This window comes from Pezoporus wallicus, unplaced genomic scaffold, assembly GCF_028554395.1.
Source record: "Pezoporus wallicus isolate ANWC-B61680 ecotype Strahan unplaced genomic scaffold, APGP_CSIRO_Pwel_v1 contig_3486, whole genome shotgun sequence".
Classification (NCBI taxonomy): domain Eukaryota; kingdom Metazoa; phylum Chordata; class Aves; order Psittaciformes; family Psittacidae; genus Pezoporus; species Pezoporus wallicus.
Window position 1 is genome coordinate 3282993 of NW_026642292.1, and position 14744 is coordinate 3297736.

At 46.6% G+C, this 14744-nt stretch overlaps 1 protein-coding gene across 4 annotated transcripts; it reads left to right on the top strand.

Annotated features, from left to right (window-relative positions):
• The first annotated feature begins 6320 nt into the window (after positions 1-6320).
• LOC130609442 (rab9 effector protein with kelch motifs-like) lies at positions 6321-13777 on the top strand. Of its 4 annotated transcripts, none has more exons than XM_057428414.1 (12): positions 6321-6509; positions 6792-6897; positions 7389-7511; positions 8051-8270; positions 9116-9139; positions 9947-10069; positions 10598-10785; positions 11565-11764; positions 12080-12171; positions 12490-12544; positions 13233-13330; positions 13474-13777. In XM_057428414.1, exons 1-12 carry the CDS (start codon positions 6346-6348, stop codon positions 13686-13688), a joined length of 1608 nt encoding a protein of 535 aa, XP_057284397.1. In that variant the 5' UTR covers positions 6321-6345; the 3' UTR covers positions 13689-13777. The 4 variants fall into 4 exon arrangements, with proteins under 4 accessions (XP_057284397.1, XP_057284398.1, XP_057284400.1 ...); XM_057428416.1 differs by having other exon boundaries at positions 6371-6638; XM_057428415.1 differs by lacking the exon at positions 9116-9139.
• Positions 13778-14744: the final 967 nt, after the last annotated feature.

A 14744-nucleotide genomic window follows, 5' to 3' on the forward strand; every position in this document is an offset into this window, starting at 1 on the left:
ACCTTGAAGGGGGACTGCAAAGCAACCTTGCAGGGAGGCACAACAGTATCAGTATACAGAGCTTGATATCTGCCAGAGTAAGAAGCTCTTTCATTCAGCAGCTTGGGGAGGACTATTCCTGCCTTTAGCCTCTCCTAGGGGACATTAAGGACCATCCTGTGGCCTTTGTACAGCACTTGGATCAGGCCTGAACAATGTGGGTAAGGTGCTGTCTTTTTTTTTTTATAGTCCTTGTCTATCAAGTTCCTAGACATTAAGCAGAATAGGATAGGAAAGACCCTTCTGTCTGACCACACTGTCAGTACTGCCCCACTCAACGACTGCCTTTGGTCCTTTGCTGGGAGTTCCACAGAACCCTGTGTGCGCTGCGGGTTAGTGTATGATGCACTGTCTGGCACCTACTCCACTTTATAATTAGGATTTATTTACAATGAAGTCAATTATTGATACTCAGTTGCACAGGTTATTGCAGGCTAGTGGGTTATCTCCACTAAAAAACTGTTTCCCTTACAGCAAGGCATTCCTGTTGCTAACTTGCAGCTACTTCCCCCTCCTGTCCGTGTGTTGCTCACATTAAGGTTTGCAGTACATTTTGTCATGTTGTAAGAAGTATGGCCTGCCTCACAACCAATTTTGATCCCTCACTCGTACATAAACAGTATGTGCTAGTTTTCAAGCCATTAGTGTTTTTAGTTTAGATGAGTTGCACTGCAGATGGCAGGCCTATTGCTCAGTTCTAGCTTTCTGAAGTGTGGACCAACCTATAAGGCAGCTCAGGTCACTTGTTAAGAACTGTGCCCATCTCCTTGTTTCACTGACTTAAGACCACTTAAGCATTCAGTATGGTTTGTCATCCCAACCAGCATGTGCCTGGACTGCAAATGCAGAGTGCCCATAGACAGGCCTGCTGAGGTGGAACCAAAAGCATTTGGTGTGTTACTCACACCAGAAACTTAAGTTTCCTATAAGTATCTGCTATCTCTTATGAACATAAGATAGTTTTAGGCACAGAGTATTTCATCTGCAGGAAACAGAAGCTTCACAGTTGTACAGAATAATTCCTCTTTTTGCTTGTGCTTTTTTAATTTCTGCATTACATGAGTATGTTGTTTCTCAGGTATTCAGATAGTATTCATTACGCAAGTGACAACTTTTCTTTGGAAGGGTCTATAGTCTTCATTAATTTCTGATAAATCCAATAGTTTGTCTGTGTGGCTAGTGATTAATAGCAGCCATTCCCATTAAAAATCAAATCCATTGTTGGTTCAGACAAGTAACCTTACTTTTCATGCCTTCTTTTTTTGCTTGGTGGATCTCCTGGATTTGTATCCAACCCTGCTATCTGGCTGAGGCAGTGATGGAAACCCTTCTATTCACAGACTTTTGGAACTAGACTTTGGGTCTAGAAAGAAAAATTAATTAAAAAGGGAGTTGCAATTCAGAGAGGGAAATTAATCCTTGAGAAGGGAAAATTCCTTCCTTGTTTCCATGGAAAGAAGATGTCAGATAGGTTTTTTAAATGTGTTTCTTCTCCCTGTGTATTGTTGAGAAATCAAAAAAGTTAAATCAAGGAAGAAGCTTCTTTGCATTTTGGGTTTGCTTTTGTGAAAACACAAAATTGTTTTCCATTTTTGAGTTTCTTTTGAGTATAATTTAGATCTAGAAATAAGGTCTACGTGTTCAGCCAGAGATATGCCAGTCATGTAGTGCAGGACTTGCATAAAAATTAGATTGTATAATTGTTCATTTATAACAATGGGTACAATCTGTTGGGCATTTTTTTATGCCAGGGGTCATAAGATCTCCGTCGTTGTTGGTTTTGTGTGATGTTTGGGTTTTTTGGGGTTTGTTTTTTTGGTGTGTTTTTTTTTTTCTTTAGGTGTAATGTAGCAGCAGGAGTTTAAAAGGGATGTGTTTTACTGAGGAGAGTGAAAAATCGCTTAAATCAGGGGCCACTTGTACTGATTTAATTTACTCACAAACTCTTTGGAGGCCTGTAACATAGACTCTTGTGAAAGGATATTGGTGTCAGATTGATTATTGGTAATGAGCCACTTACATGAACAGGTAAGGTGAAAATGCGTAAAAGAGAGAGCTTAGTTGTCTGACTTCAGGAGCTAAGAAGAAAGTGAAGTTTCTATGCAACTGAGTGTAAAGACAGCAACATACTTTTCATTTTTGCTCTACCGTATGCACTCATTTCCTTGTAACCATGTGTGCTTGTAACCTTCAGCTGTGGCCTGCAGTGGGTCAGTTATTGTGGTGCTGGACCTGGTGAGGTGGGTTAGAGATGAACCTTGTTAAATGCCTAGTTGCTGAAAGACTTACTGATTCATGTGGGGAATTAGGGTATGGAATTAATCCCTAAATAAGTTCACTTTTACCCCACTGCTTATACTCTTCCTTCTTGTTTCATTATCCCTACTAAAGCCACTGTACAGAGGATTTATCACAAGGTGCCTTAGGAGCAAGGAGCATGTCTGAAATAAGAGCCATAGATGTCATTAGTCCAAGGGATTTCTCCTTGGGTTTTTTTCCCATTTGTGTAGAAGGGAGATGCGTCCTAAAATCAGGCAAGGAGAGCCCTATGGGCTCTTCCTGGAGATTTAAGCTCTTCATTAGACTGCCTTGTTGCTGTAAGTTGAGTCATAAAATGGTGGTTTGAGTTTCCTGGTGCCATAAGATCTTTGTCTTCTAAAATCATAAGCTGTTGTCATACACCAAGGAACACCAGAGGACTACTCCTTTTGATATAGTGATGGTAAACCTGAGGACCAGAGGAACACTAGATAGCCACAGAAAAGCATTCCTTGTGGCCATTCATTATTTTCTCTAAAAAGAGTGTCAGAATTCAGCACTGAGTGGTGTGTGCTTATGTATATTGAGACTGGGTAAGAGACCAGAGCAAAAAAGGTGAGTTGTTTTTTTTTTTTTTCTACAAGTGTGAAGGGAAAGACTGTTTCTCCTTTCCTCATATCTGGGAAGATATTGGATGTGACAATGTCACATATATGACTGAGAATATCTCAATGGGTAGAATGAAAAACTGAGAACTGATCGTGACTGGCTAGTTAATTAGACTGAAAGAAGCCAGGAGTTTAGCAGGAGTCAAAATGCTAAGTCATTTACCTAAATAAATTAATTTGATGTAACTTAATAAAGCTTTAGAAGGTACATAAATCTGCAGTGTTCAAGTACGTCTTGCCAGGAGAATTTTCTGTGGGGTTATTCCACGTTTGCCTCCAAAGAGTCTCTGGCAACTTATTCTGAAACACTGGTGCTGTTGGAGCTAAAGACACAACATCAGGCTGGGTGGACAGTGGGTCTGACTCCCCTTGGCTTTTCTGTGTTGCATTCTGGATTTTACATGTTGCCTTCTCAGAAGAATCATACAAGAAATGTACCCTTTATCAGGCAGGGAGAGAGCAAGAATTTTGCGAGCCATTAGTGAGGCTATCTGGTTTAAACCCATCTGGACTGGTGAGTTAAGTCCCTTGGGCAAGAAGCTGGATGCCAGCCATAAAGCTGAGGGCTAAGGAGGCTTTGCCAAATAATGACCTCGCAGTTTAGGAGCTGTGTTTGGAAATTATAAATAGCTGAAAATGGTTTCCTGGCAACCTTCAGGATGCTCTGGTGACTGCTCTCCTCAGAGGGAAGCAGCATGCTCTCAACTCACTGCTCCAAGTTGCTCACATAGATCTTTCAATGCGGAACATCTTGCAAAGCTCATCATACCTTTTTCAGACCTATATCCTTGTGAACTGTGATGGTTGTCAGTCTTACCTATGTGATGTGAATGTTTTTTGATGTCCTGTGATTTCAAAATTGAGATCTCGGCACCAACCGTTTGCTCTTCATGGCCTCCCAAGATAGGAGCTTTAAATGGAGGAGAAGCTATTTCAACAAAATTTGGCACTGAACCTCTTGCTGAGGGGCACAGATGAAGGCTACATTTGTAGCATGCTTGTATTCCTTCTAAGCTTGGTTTGTACTGTTTATATTTGATGTGTTGTGGCTGTTTTGTAAAAGTATATTGGAACTTATTCCCTTTAAATAAACTTTTCACTATGCAACCAAGAACTTGGTCTTCTCTTTAAAACAAGTGTGTGTCTTGATACGAAAAACTGAACTACAGCCTTTCCAACAAACCAAGAATAAAATTAAACCTGGTTTTATCAGTAAAGAGGGAGCACATACTCAAAATGTACTTTGCAGTGTACCAGATGTTATGGCTGTTGATGGATAGGAAAATGTTCTGTTGTCAGCTGGTGATGATGGTTCCAGACAATTCTTCAAATTCTCCAATGCTTGAGAGTATACTGAATGCCTGAAGAATTGGACTGGAACATGCAAGTAGCCAAGCTCATATAATAGACACAGATACTTTGAATGCTTTACCCTCCAGTGCTTCATATTGGTACTTGTCATCACCAATTGCAGAGATTCCCTATAGCTAGTTCTTCCATTATGTCATCTTTTAATCTGAAAGATTAATAACATATCTTCAGTTACCAAGTACTGATTAAATTATCTACAGAAAAGTGTTTTCTCTTCATAGCTGCTTGCCCATCAACTTTATCTTACTATGAAGACTGAAGGAAGCACTTGCTGGTCAAAATGAGAAATGATGACCTGTAGCTGGAGCCATCCTTCCACGGAATCATAGAACGGCTTGAGTTGGAAGGGACTGTAAACATCACCTAGTCCCAACTCATTTGCCACAGGCAGGGACACCTTCCACTAGACCAGGTTGTTCAAAGCCCTGTCCAACCTGTTCTTGAACACTGCTAGGGATGGGGCAGCCACAGCTTCTCTGAGCAACCTCTGCCAGTGCCTCACAATGCTCACAGTAATGATTTTTTTCCTAATATCTAATCTTAATCTCCCCTCTTCGAGTTTAAGACATTCCCCCTTGTCCTGTCCCTACATGCCCCTGTAAAAAGTCCCTCTCAGGTTTCTTGTAGGGCTCTAGGTGCTGTAAGGCTGCTATAAGGTCTCCCTTGAGCCTTCTCCAGGCTGAACAAGCCCAGCTGTCTCAGCCTGTCTTCATAGGAGAGATGCTCCACCCCTCTGATAGTCCTCGTGACACTCCTCTGGACTCGGTTCATCCAACAGGCCACATCCCTCTTGTGTTGAGGGACCCAGATCTGGATGCAGTACTGCAGGTGGAGTTTCACCAGAGCAGAGGGGCAGGATCACCTCCCTTGACCTGCTGGTCATGCTCCTTTTGGTGCAGCCCAGGGTACGGTTGGCTTTCTGGGCTACAAGTGCATATTGCTGGCTCATGTCCAGCTTTTCCTCCACTAGTACCCTCAGGTTCTTCTCCTCAAGGCTGCTCTCAAGCCCTTCTCCACCCAGCCTCTGTTTGTGCCTGGGATTACATGACCCGGGTGCAGGACCTTGCACTTGGCCTTGTTGAACTTCATGAGGTTCATATGGGCTGACCACTCAAGCCTATTCAGGTTTCCCTGGATGACATTGCTTCCCTGCAGCATGCTGACCACACTACGCAGCTTGATGTTGCTGGAAATCTTGCTGAGGGTGCACTCAATCCCACTGTCCATGTCACTGACAAAGAACAGCACTGGTCCCAGTACCGATCCCTGAGAGCTTCCATTCGTCACTGCGCACTTAGGAACTGTCAAACAAGCTGTCCCTCCCTGGAAACTGATGTGTGCCCCGGGCTCTAGAAATGACCGTAATTCGTTACGGAGATGAGAGCAGCCCTGTTTTAGGATGGCCAGAGCAGCTGGCCTTAGTCGCCCGACCTCCTCCCTGCAGCCAGGCCTGCCCCTGCCGCACCACACCCCAGTACTCGGACGCTCCTAAGGCCGGCAGGGGCTCACAGGTGGCTGGCGGCCGCCCCCAGCTGCGCCGCGGAGCCTTAATGGCTGCATCCCGCTACCGGCGCGTCCGCTCATTGCCATGCTCCCTGCCTGCCGCCGGGGCCGGCCGGGGCCACAGGGTAGCGCCCCGGAGGGCGGCCTCGCCTTCTTCGTGCTGTGGGCGCTGCAGGAACCGCCGGTGCGGCTGAGCGGGTGCGGACCGACCCCTCCGCATAGCGCCTGGGAGCGGTGGGCCTTGCGCGCCTCACCTCGGCTGTGGAGCTGCCCGTGACTGCGCCGCCCCAGCTCATGGCTGCACTCCCTTCCCAGGCTGCCAGTTACTTTCTTCATTGCACCCCTGCGCGGTTTCCTCTTTAAGACCCTCCTTGCCCTCTCCCCCGGCATAAACATATTTTCAAGCCTTTTCAGATATTTTTTTTTTTTTTTACCTTCTTTTTTACTCCTTGATGATTATCTCAGTTTTCTGCTGTTTTTCTCCCCCCGCAGCCAATCCAGCAAGATGGGTTTCCAGGCTTGGCTGCCCCTGCCGCTGCCGGAGCAGCTGGTGGTGTTCGGGCTGGGAGACTGGAGCTGTTACTCCCCGGACACGAGCATCGCGGTGGATGTGCTGGTGTCCCCAGGCATCGCCCCGCAGCGGGTTGGCACGCTGCAGCCCACCCGCAGGTTGTGGCGGGAGCTGGTGCTGCCGGGGTGTCAGGAGGGGTGTTCTGGACAGGCATTCTGCTCTGTGGTGCTGCCTGGTTCTGGTGGTGGTGTCCCAGAGCTGCTCAGGCCTGTCAGTCCTCCACCATAGTGTTTCTTTCAAGTGATCCTTTCAGCTTCCTTTTGGCTGCTTTCAGTGCTAGGTCTCTTTTTGTCTTTGGGGTTTTACCAGCTAGTGTGGGAGCAGGAGTTTTCCTCTAGTGAGTGTCACCTGTGGGCTGAAAACCCATGGTTCTTCTGCAGGTCTCTGGTGTGGGAAGGTGACTGGAGAACGGATATTTTTATGGCCTCGTTGGAAGAGATGGACAAAGGCAACTCTGCGAAGCTTGTCCTGACTGTCAATGGACAGGTAAAATAACTGATCCCCTCCTCTGTTCCTGCCCTGGGCCCCCAATATTGTCACCTCAGAGCTACAGAAGTTCCTCTCATATCCTCTCCTTTTCCTTCATTTTGCTACTCTGAGGCAGAGCCACCAAACATGGATCTGTTAATGCATGTCTGTGCTGAACCTAAACCCTCTGTGGTGCTTCAGATCTATTCCCTAAACACAGCTTTGCCAAAACACCTTGTGTTGCAGGAGATAGGTAGCAGAGAGCAATTCACTTCCTGTTCCACTCCCTGCTGGATCTGCGGTTGTTTTACCTTGCGCTGAAGCCATTGGGTTCAGCATCTTCCAGTGGCTGGCTTTGTTTTCCCTTGTTTATTCTGCAGATGAAAGCTGGGCTATTCCCTTGCAGCACATCTGTTCCTTGCAAGACATCTTTTTGCTCACCCATTGTGGATGGTGGCCAGTGCATTTGGTGCGTCCTTCTATTCTCAATGTCTTTGTTTCTGCTGCAGTTGCTCCGAGGTGTTTCCAGCAGTACACCTGTCCACCCCTTCCTTGTCCCAGAGATCACACAGTCTCCAGTGCTTCCAGCAGATGAGAAGCCCTTTGGCCAGGACCTGGAGGATCCTACTGCAGTTACGTGTATCCTGGAGCCTTTCTGTTGGTTTTTCACCCTCTCCTTGCTATCTCCTCCCTCATTCATAGCTGCTCAGTTGATGTCTAGCAGAAACACTTGTTGCCACTCTCTCAGTGGAAACCTGGCTAAGCAAGTTTTGAAACCAAAGGTTAAGTTGTGTTTAAGAAAGTGATGCTCTCCATAGGAATGCCTTTGGAAGGGTGGAATTTAACAGTCCTTGGTGGGATGGTTGATCAGCCTAGTTACTCCTAGCACAGATGGCCTTTCAGCATTTCCAGTTGCCTTGTGTTAGCTGTGCCCATCACAACCAGCAGTCTGAAAGGAGACCACTGGGCATGTAGCAGCATGTAGCTGCATTGCTCAGCATGTATTTGCTGGCTGAAATGGTTGGTATACTGGCCCTTAAGACTCAATGGGAAGAAGAGCCTGAAGACAGCCACCACATGAAACCAATCTCTGGCCCAGGAGCAGAAAAGTTACATTAGCCTCTCAGGTCTTTTTCTTCAGGGCTGATTTAACTGGGACTCTTTATCACAGGTTAGGAGTCAGAGCTCAGAGGTAACTGCTAGAGCATCCAGGCCTGGGAGGAAGGATGCTTGCCCACTGCTGAGGACCCTGGCGGTACCCTGTGCCCTGAAGCCACCATCTGGCAAAGTGGAAGCCAGTGAGGCCTGGAGGAAAAGTCCTGCCCACCTCAAGAAGCCCAGGAAAGTTTTATTTAAACCCACAGCATCTGAGAGAGATCTTGATGAAGAAGGTAACTCTGGCAGCTTCCAGGTTTATTTTATAGGTCTTGTCTGAATGATCTATTAATGCTGCTGGTCAACAGCTTCCTAGCCTTTGCCCAAGGCAAGATGGGTTTCTCTGTCTTGGCTTGTGAAATACTGAGAATGCTCCTTGGTCTTGGATAAACTTCTTGATGAATTTTGCCTATTGGGAAAAGGCCAGAAATGGAACACGGGATACTATTAGTGCTAACATAATATGCCTCTCTCTTCACATGATTAAAAGTGATTTGTAAATGAAGGCAAGTATAGTTACCCTTCATTTACAAAAGAGTAAATTGAGGCACAAGAAAGTTAAATACTGTAACATCCTGTAACCTTTCAATTGGCACCTTTGTTCCCCTACTATCAGCATTGGTTATTATTAAAGTATGAAACATATGGAAAGGAATATATATATCATTAGTATAATTGTACTGAGTTTTCAGCAGTGAGAAGGGAAGCTGCCAAGGGGTTGGGAACAAAAGTTTTAGGTTATGGAGTGTGAATTCCAAGTCAGCTCCAGGGTTTGACCAAGCTGGTGTGTAAACATTTGACAACACAGTGGGCCCCATGTGAAGTGACTTCTTTGTGACTTGTCTTGCTTCTCACAGGGGCAAATACAGCTCCATCATAGTTGCTTCCACTGTAGGCAGTGTGAGAAGTGGAAAAATGAGGTTCCATCAGAGGGGTAAAATGCAGTCGTGACAGCAAAATAGTAGTCAAAGGACATGTGCCGTGTTCTTACTTCTGCATTTCTTCTGATGAGCTGAGCACTTTCCATGGTATGTCTGCTGACTGCTTTCTTTATGGGGCCATCTCTGTGTTTCCTCTGCAGATCTGTCAGTGAAGGAGTTGCAAGGTGAGGATCTGGTTTCTAGACCCTGGTTTGTCTTTTCAGCCACTCGGTGATGCTATTCCCTTTAATGTCACAAGCCTCTTGTGCTTCATCCTTTGTCTCCCCAGTAATCAAGAATAACAAGTAGGTTGTATATGTATATGCTCCTCCTCTCCATGCAATTACCCTCAGTACAGGCGATTCAAGTACTGTCAGGCTCTTGAGGATGTTTCTGTAGGTCCTCTGAATCTCAGTCACACCTCTGGGTTCATAGTACTTTGAGGTAAAGGATAAGATGTGGAATAGACCTTGATTAGAAAGTGGTTTTATGTTGCTCAGCCAACCACAGGGCCCTGGGAGAGGAAATAAGGAGGAACAGAGTAGTAGGAGGAATATCCCTGGAAGCAGCTCCAGGCTTCCAGTTCTGTATATTAGGAACTAACAAGCTGTCCATGGGTAGCTCTCCCTCACAAGGAGTAACACAGGGGGTAGCACAACTGGGATATTCCTTGTGGGGTTAGGTAGCCGATGGGGGGCATGCAAGCCTGTCTGAAGTGGCAGCCTGTATGTGTCCTCATATATACAGGCAGGCTCTCTGTTGGCTCCCTCTGCCAGTGACATCTCTCCTTGTAAGGCAATTCTTCCCCAAAGCAAATAGCAAATCTTCCTCAGGCAGCTTTGTCTCTTGCCACACCAGAAGGAAGTGACGTGAGGCACTTGCCTTCCCGCTTCTGCCCTCGAAGCCTCCAGCTGCCTTGTTTTTCCCAGCAGGAAAGGGAGCTGGGGGTGTCTCACCTGACTGATTTCAGCCCTGTGCTCTCCCCTCTCCAGGCAGTCCCAGCCCACGGTGGTGCCATGCCATGTGCCTCAGTGACCTGGGGACAGCTGTTCTCATTGGTGGAGAAGGTGTTGATCAGCAGCCCTGCAAGGATGCACTCTGGAAGATGGAAATTGGTGGGAACTTCAGGGCTATCAAAAGCAATGGGAGCAGTGGGACCTGAGACAACTCATGCAGGTGGGAGGGGTACTCAGGGGTTTGTGCAAAGGTGTTACATCTCCTAACATGGGTCAGCAGGCTGAGTTGACAATATAGGCTGCCATGAGAAGCTGTGGAGTTGTGTGTGAGAGCCTTCCAGGAGCTAAGGTATAAGTTCTGGAAAGAGCTGGGTGAATTTTAAAGGGTACACAGTCTATGTGCGGTTACTGGTGGAGAATCATGAAATACCATTCCAGTGCCTTTCACCTTTCTGCATCTCACTGATCCTCTCTTCCACCTTACTATTCCCCACCTAGTGAGTGTTCTCCTGCATTATTTACACAGAAACATTTCTGTAAGAGTCTCCTCTAACCCTGAATCAAAGGGGAGGAGGAGATGAAGGGAGCAGGATCTTGAGTACAGATTTTATGACATGTTCTTTAAATCTGGAGAAATCAAGAGCATCTCTGAACTCCTACACCATTTATCTGGTTTTGCTTCCACAGACAGTGATTTCTGGCTTCCAGTGGGTTTCCAGCTACAGAATGCCATGCCATTGTGCTTGCATGGACACACAGCTACCTATGACCCAGAGACCAAGCGTATCTACATCTTCGGGGGCATAAGGGAGGGCAAAACCAACAGCAGCATCTACATTCTGGACACAGTCACTTGGAAATGGCTCCTTGTTGCTGTAAGTACTGCAGCTCTTCCAAGACATGAGCACAGGAGGGGTGGCAGGACCTGCCTGAATGTGGCAATCGATATGCCCGTATCCTTATTCCAGTAATCTTGGTCCCTTGCTCCTGCAGGTCGTCTGAGCTGCTTAGTTGGGATTGACAGATATAAAAAGGCTATGTTGAAAGGCTACAAGCTTGGCAGAAACCAAGGGCTGTGCCTACAATGAGTGAAGCAAGGTGAAAAAATGGCTGCTGCAGAGTGCTGTGTCTGACTGAGGTTGTGGGAGGAAGGTTCTGTATGAGTGTCAGAGGGAAATGGCCTCTTATTTTGTATGGTGCTGTTGAGAGCTGTGCTGGACGCTGAGGTGAAAAGCTGATCTCAAATCAGGGACTGCTCTAAGCACAGGGACTGCTCTAAGCACAGGAACTGCTCAGAGCTCTGTAGTTGCTGTCATGTCCTTGCAGGGAGCCTCATTAGCAAGGGACTATCTGTCTCTTTCCTGGCTAAGTCAGAAGGTGGCTTTTACAGAATAAGCCTGGATGAGTTCATTCAGTTCTCTGATGTGTTCTGAGGAAGCTGGGCTAGGAAGTTATGTTCCTTCTTCCATCAGAGCATTCTGGTGGTGCAGAGTACTCAAATGATGTACTGCCTACCTCTGTGGCAAAGATCTGGCCTAAGAGTTCAATACAGTGAAAATTGAGACTTGCCCAACTCACTGCATGACCCCTTTCCTACAGGTCATGCAGCAAATAATACACTTCTTGTAACAAATGTATGTTAAACTTTCTCCAGGCTAAAGGGAGGATGCCAGTGCTCACTTACCACAGTGCAACTATCTACTGCAAGGAGCTTTTTGTTTTTGGAGGGACTTCCCCCCAGAAGGCATCGATGGCAGTTGGACCCTGCAGCAATGTGCTCTATATCTTCAATCCAGAGCATGAAATTTGGTATCAGCCCATCTCGGAAGGGGAGAAGCCTCTGCCTAGGCTTGGGTGAGAGTGCTCTTATTCCAGCCCTCCAAAATAGAGCAGGAAACCTCTGCTCACCTTCCCTCCCACACCAGTGTAATTTCCTAAATATTTACGTGATTGTTCTCCACTGTTTTCTTATTAAGATAGGGCTATGTTTTGAGCAATGTGACTCCCAGTACCTCCTGTCATGAATCCTGATGGGATTCTGTCCTTGGGCAGTAGAGGCAGGTGTAGACTGAAGCTATGGCAGGCAGCCCAACAGCAGTAGCAAAGGCTGAAACATCGGTTTTGGGAACTGCTAAAGATGCTTTGTTCACTTGCTGCTTCCCTGCCCAGGCATTCAGCTACTCTACTGAAGAACAAACTACTGATTTTTGGGGGCCGGAGGGCTTCTCTCTACCTCAGTGACATGCACATCCTAGATCTGGGTAAGACGGCTGCCTTGGGAAGGGCTGTTCTAAGGCAGGGACTTGGAATGAGGCATGCTAGATGGGGAGGTGCCATTGACATTATAAAAACTGAGTAGACAATGGAGATGGAAAACTATGGGGTAAAAAAACCCAACCAACCAGCCAAAACACCTTCCTGTGGTGTGAGGGGAGGGAATGGGAAAAACAAGAAGCTGTGTTTTTGGAAGAAGCTGGGTAATAAGGCAGGTTGCTGATGTGAAGGATTATGGAAGGTTTTGTCTAGTTATGAGGCTGGGATTTTTTTGACATTTCACCTGCCTTTCCCCTGGCTGTCAGGTTTCATGGAGTACACACCAGTCCCTCTCCTCACAGGACAGCCTTCTGCACGTTGGTAAGATCCTATTGCAGATAGAAACTATCTTCTTTCTCTGTCCTCTTTGAAGCCAGGTTTGAATGGTGCTTGTGATCAGATCTAGTTGTGTATCTACCCCACTAGTCAAAATACAGTGGATGGCCCCTCTGCTGTGGGACCAGAAATTCCTGTGCTATCCTAGTTGGTGCCTGTAGGGTTTGGGGGGTACAGACCCCTTAGGCTCCCTAGTCTCCTCTCCTTTCAGGCTAGGAGAAGTTTTCTGCCATGTGCTAGTGAAGTGTATTGCCTGCTGTTTGGTCTCCACAGTACCTGGGGTACAACAGACACACAGAGAGGGAGAAACTCTTGTACTAGGACTATGCTGTTCCTAAAGCCCTTGCCCACTAGAACAATAATCTAAATCATACCAAAGCCCAGCTAGCCTGCTGTTGCACTCCACAGAGCAAAAACGTAGGAGTTTTGATAGCTCCTTTTGAGATAATGAGGAGCTTTTCAAGCTTGATTATGGCCTGACCTGCAGAGGCAAACAAACAACTCTTTCAGGGTTATTCAGCAAATCAGGGCAGAAAAGAAGCAGAAATAAACTTTCATTCTTCAGCTAAAGCCCCCACCCTCCTGCTGAAATATGTCCCCCCCACCCATTGCTGACTGAGAAAACCCCAGCAGGTTATGCTGTAGTCAGCCTTTGGCTTTGCTTTGGTCACAGTTTTCATGCAGCTCTGGCTGTGTCCAGCCAGAAGGTTCTCATCAGTGGAGGCTGCAATGCCACGGGAGCCCTGCAGGATGCCTTTGTCTTCCACCTAGGTGAGTGACTCTCCCTACCCGTTTCCTCAGCTGAAGTTGACTATGGGCTGCAGTGATGTTTCTGAACACCTAGTCTGGTCCATTTGTTTCATCCATTGCACTAGGAATGGGCTTGTCAATATTGATAGCCCTTTCTCTTTCAGATACTCTTTCATGGAGCACGGTGATCCACCATGACCTCTGCTCTGTGCCCCGAGCTGGCCATACATTGCTTGACCTGACTCCTGCCTGCCTGAATGATGTGGACAAGGGGAATAAAAAGGAGCACAATCTGCACACAGTGTTGGTCTTTGGGGGCTCCAACTGTGTCGGGACCTTTTACAACACCACAGTCAAGATCCAGCTGGACCTAGGATAATGCAGAATACCCAGAATAAGCCTTGGAACAGCAAAGGCTCTTCACCAGCCTGAATACAGACATGGACTGCAATAAATGAGTCCAAGCAATGTGGCAGTCCAAGTATCTGTATGTAGGTGAATGCTCTCATGACACAAGAGATTGTGGGTTTGTAAAGCCTTTCTGAAGGCTGTGGGTATTTCCCTCTTAGGGTAGCTAAGCCAGCATTGGACTGGCAGAAATCCCCTCTGATGTCCCTGGCTTTGGTATGTGGGCTTGGGTGTTAAAACACTCAGTGGGATCTGAGGTGAGTCTGCAGAGGAACACAGTCACATGCTTCTGGGTTTCTCTTCTTGCCCTACAGGTTTTGGAGCTGGAATTCCCAGGATGCTTCCAGCTCTGAAGGTAACTCAGATTTTATTTGGGATGAGTGCAATGGGATTTACACCTGCTGCTTGGAAAAGTCCTCACAGTGAGGTAAAAGCATGATTCTGGTTTGGAGGAAATCTGGGATAGAATTCCCTTGGGCAATAGCCTGCAACAGTGTTAGGAAAACACCTAGTGCAGTGTCTGAGGATGGTAAAAGGAAGAGAATGCTATCATTTTCAGTGTATGGGAGAGAGCTGGTTGTGTCTTGCCAGCTGTGGCACAACCACCTAGCTTTGCTCTAGAGAGACCTTTTATTATAAATTCCACAAGACTGCCGCTAGACATAAGCGGTACAAATCAATTGTCCTTGGTAGTAATTTACTTGTCATTGCAAGGGGTGGCAGAGTTGCCGACTGTTTGCTCTTGCAAGACCCGTGAGACCCAACAAGGGTTAGGATTAAGCTGTCTCCTGTTGGAGACTAGCTCTATTTATATCCATTATATCCACTGCTGATTATGCCATAGCTCTGCAGCAGCTGCAGTGACAAGCAGGCCTACTAGATTAGCAGCACACTGTTACACTGGTTCCCTGATGTGCTTTCTGTAGACAGTAAAGAAGTCCCATGGGGAGTCCAGAATTGGCGCAATACCTCACAGCTCTCTGTGGCCACATTCCCCAACTCAAAGCCATACAAAGGGAACTTGTGA